The sequence below is a fragment of the Octopus bimaculoides genome, chromosome 22, assembly GCF_001194135.2.
Source record: "Octopus bimaculoides isolate UCB-OBI-ISO-001 chromosome 22, ASM119413v2, whole genome shotgun sequence".
NCBI lineage: Eukaryota > Metazoa > Mollusca > Cephalopoda > Octopoda > Octopodidae > Octopus > Octopus bimaculoides.
Window position 1 is genome coordinate 4,775,691 of NC_069002.1, and position 4,446 is coordinate 4,780,136.

At 32.9% G+C, this 4,446-nt stretch overlaps 1 protein-coding gene across 1 annotated transcript in view; it reads left to right on the forward strand.

Moving 5' to 3' along the window:
* Positions 1–4,446, forward strand: part of LOC106868677 (fibroblast growth factor receptor 2) — a 125,406-nt gene that overhangs the window by 106,883 nt on the left and 14,077 nt on the right. The window contains exons 8-9 of the mRNA XM_052975639.1: positions 3,599–3,746; positions 4,289–4,443. Coding sequence (XP_052831599.1) covers positions 3,599–3,746; positions 4,289–4,443 — 303 coding nt within the window. The remainder of the gene's footprint in view (positions 1–3,598; positions 3,747–4,288; positions 4,444–4,446) is intronic.

Genomic DNA, 4,446 nt, shown 5'->3' on the forward strand with positions numbered 1-4,446 from the left:
CGTCAGCAAACAAGACACCTTTCGCCCTCCCCCACCTACCACCCAAACTGTAACTTCACTTAATTTCATGTCTGCCTGATAACAGCTTTAATAAGATTATCATGTAAAGCAATTCCTTGGGACATTAAACATTCCCACGAGGCCATCGCCATCGGCACCACCCTACCAACCCCGCTCCGCTCTCAACTCCACCACCACCACACACACGCATAATCTTTCACTTGATAAATTAGATTGGGGGGTAAACTTATCTCATCATACCCCCAGGTAGATGGGGGTGGGTGGACAAGAGGGTACTTACTATAAAGTAAGAGCAATCAGATATGTAATGTACATGATGAATGTATGTGTATATACACACACACACACATACATATATGTGTATGTATGTATGTATGTATGTAGATATATGTATTATATATTCAATGCAGAAATATTTCTTCCCCCCAACCCCCAGCCACTCCCAATCTATATCACCCAAAGGACCATTATCTGTTATGCATGTTTTATCCTACTTAACATAACATTTTTTGTATTATTTCTCTCTTTTGTATAAATACATACATATGTACATGTATGTATATATATATATATATATATATATATAATACATATACATATATATATATATATATGCCTGTAATTTTTGAATCTAAGCATGTTTTTCCCCACCTATTGCCAATATATATTTTTTTCCTTTCTGTTAAAAGGTCATGTTTTCTTTATTATAATTGTTATTATTTCAAGCAGGAAATCTTCCGTAAATCTCCGCCGGTCCCAGGTGGGCGTTAAACTATTTGGCTATTAACGTTTGATAATGAATAATAACTGATTAATATTGTTCTCCAATTATTGACAGTACTGCTCTATATATATGTATATATATATGTATATATATATGTATATATATATATGTATATATATATATATATGTATATATATATATATAGCAATACTATCTATTTACCAATGGTGTGTGTTATTTGGTTTTATCCCCCTTACATTTCTGAGTTCAAATTTCATCAACGTTGGCTTCCCTTTTCATTCTTTCGGGGATTTGATAACTTTAAAGTATCATTGATGTACGGTGACTGATTAATTCACTTTACACCCCCACCCCAATGTTTTCAACCTTGTATCTCCATTACAAATATTATTGTTATTTTTTACCACTGCTACTGCTAAAGCTATATTCATTAATCAAAAATAAAAGTGTTTTTTGTCAATCATTTAACATGTGGGGGAGGGGACGAAACAATAAAAAATAACTTGTATTTGTTGATAGATATTTTTATAAATAATATTTGGTAAATTAAATATTTATAAAATGTAAAAATAATTTTTTTGTATATTGTTTGTTCAGACATATTTGTTATATATTACTTGTATATATATGTATGTTTATTTTATTTTATCAATCATTTGTTTCTTGATGCAAGTTTTCTTAAATCTTTACTCATTTTTCCCTTCAAAAGCATCACATACCATCTCAGTCATTTGTTCTTTTGCATGAATCTCTCTCTTTCCTCCGTCTATTTGTTTCTGTTTTCTGCATGTATTTATGTATGTATGTTACTATATGTGTGTGCGTGTTTATCCATATGGGAAGTATACAAATGCACACACACACACACACATGCATGCATACATACATACATCTCAAAAACAAAAACATGGTGATGATTTGGAATGTTGTAGATCTGATGTATTATGGCCCGAAGTCTCTTTCAATCATTCTTCTCATTCTTCTTATTATTATTATAAAATTTTTCTTTCTTCCTCTCTTCTTTCTTAAAATTAATCTTTGGAATGTCATTAACAAAAAGTAGTTTGAAATCAGCAACGTATAAGGCATTTTATTTTATCAATCCTATTATTTTTTAAACTTGATATTATTATACTGTGTCTGCATTGTAATTCAGTGGAATTCAACACTTATTAGATACATTAACATGTAAAGACTTTTGTTTTTCTCCTCCTCCTTCTCTTCTCTCTCCCACTCTGCTTCTCTTTATGTTGTTAAGATTTTAAAGGTTCAAACCTTCGACTTTAGTAGATGCCGTTGGTAAGTATAGTTATTTCAAACATAGTCTGTCTAAACCTCTTCTCTTCATCCCTTATCTTTTCTCTATAAATCAAATCCCAGGCTTCTCTTTATATATGTGCTCCTTATATCACAGATCAGTGATTCTCAACCAGGGTCCATATAGAATTTTATTGTTAGAATTTATATGCTATAAATTGGTAATATTTCTACAATACACAAAATATTTCAATTTTTTTTTTTAATTCAGGTCCTAATATTTAATTATAAAAATATAATGGGACCTTTTTTTTTTTTGCTCATGTATATTAAATGGCCATGAAGGTCCAGTAGAGTAAAACTGGAACCAAAGGGGTCCATGGGCAAAAAAAAAAAAATGGTTGAGAATCACTGTTCTAGATTTTTGCTGAAAATCTTAAGGATTTTTGTCAACCACTTTAGGGTACTCTTGCAGCATTTCTTCCAGCCCTTTATGTTCTGAGTTCAAATGCTGTTGAGGTCAACTTTGCTTTTTCATCCAGTGAAAATTTTGTAGAATATCTCAAATGGAAACCAGGAAGACATTCTTAGGGGTCTAAATGGTTATTTTTTTCTTTTTTTTATGAGAGCAAGAATAGGTTACTATTTCTAACAAGCCAAGTGACCACTAAGAGAATCCTCCATTATTACATTAGTTTGGTTTAATTAATAAATTCATGTGTTGCTTTGGAGTGAATTAACAGATGTTATTACTAAGAAAGTGACAGTGTTAATGATAACAACAACATTATTATCATTAATGGTAGTTGATTCATTGCAGGTGAACTTTATTGGTAGTTAATCACAGATAATTCTTCTGTTGTTGATAGTTAATTACCAGTAACCCTGTCTTCCACTGGAGTTAAGAGAAAATTTAAAATACATTAATCAATGTTTCCACAATCCTAATCTTCTTGCTGTTTCCACAGTGGTAATAATCTTGTTAATAGTTGCATAATAGAAACTTCATCTATATTTCCGCATTGATAATCTGCTGTTTCCATAATGATAATTCCTCCTGTGGTGATAATTTTGTCACTATTTCCACAATGGTAATCATTAGCATGGTGATAATCTTGTCGATGTTTCCACCATGATAATCTTTTGTCAGTGTCTCTTAAATGGTAAATTTATGAAGATTTCCACTGTGGTAATAATAGTGTTAATATTTCCACAATGAAAATTCCATTTTATTTCACTTAGAACTTTCTTTGGTTTTGTGAATATTTCTTCTGTCTTGACTTTAGGTTCTGAGTTCAAATTCCAACAAGGTTCACTTTGCCTTTCATCCTTTTAGGGTTCATAAAATAAGGACCAGTTGAACACTGGGGGTCAACAAAACTGACTTACTCCCTCCCCCAAACATACTGACCTTTCTTCTATCTCTCTCCCTCCTTTCCCTTCCTTGTTCCCTCCTCTCTCTGTTCTTCCAACCACCATTTGTGTGAACCAGCTGTCCCAATGTTTTGAGGCTTACAAACCCCACCCATTATAAACTGTGCTTCATGTACTACATGTGAACATGTTCTGTTGTAGCAATCCGGGCTGAATATCTCCAATCCTGAGGTGCTTTATCTTCCCAATGTCACTTACGAGGATAGTGGTTGGTACACGTGTGTAGCATCAAACTCCATTGGTGTCAGATACCGGAGTGCCTGGCTTACTGTTGTCGAGCCTCCAGACAGTAAGTAACCGTTCGTTGCTTTGTTGCTGTTTAACCATTTTGATACCACCCTACCGGAAACCACCCCTTGGTTGTATGACACAAAATTCCTGTTTTAGAATTATCTTAATCTGAAACTTTCCATCAAAATTTTGTGTTAATTTATGTCCCAAGCCCCAACTTAAAAGTGACAAAGTTATTTTACTAAATTCTTTATCATTTTCAAAAAATTAACTGTATTTCACCAAAAATATGATAATGAAAGGGTTAGCATCTGCTTTCCCTGCCAACATGGGTTAAACGGTTTGGCAGCATGGAAAGTAGACGCTAAATGATGATGGTTTGTTCAATCAGGGGCTGACCTTGGGGTTGGTGGTGTTACACTCCTTTTGTTACCATATTTTTGGTAAAATATACTTAATTCTGAAAATGATAAAGAATTTAGAAAAATAACTTTGTCACTATTAGTAAAAAAACCATGTGAATAAATAAACATTACATTTGGCAGAATAATTTGAATGCAAAAGGGTTAAACTGCTTTTTTTTTTCCATTTATTCTTCAGCTTCCAGCCAACCAAACCAGTTAGCCGTTTCTCAAGACACATCAAAATCTCACTTACACATCTTGGTTGGTGTAATTATGACATTTCTCTTCATTCTAACTTTCATTTTAATTATCGTCTGTCTGAGACGTAAGAAACAGCATCACGGAGGCACCGAC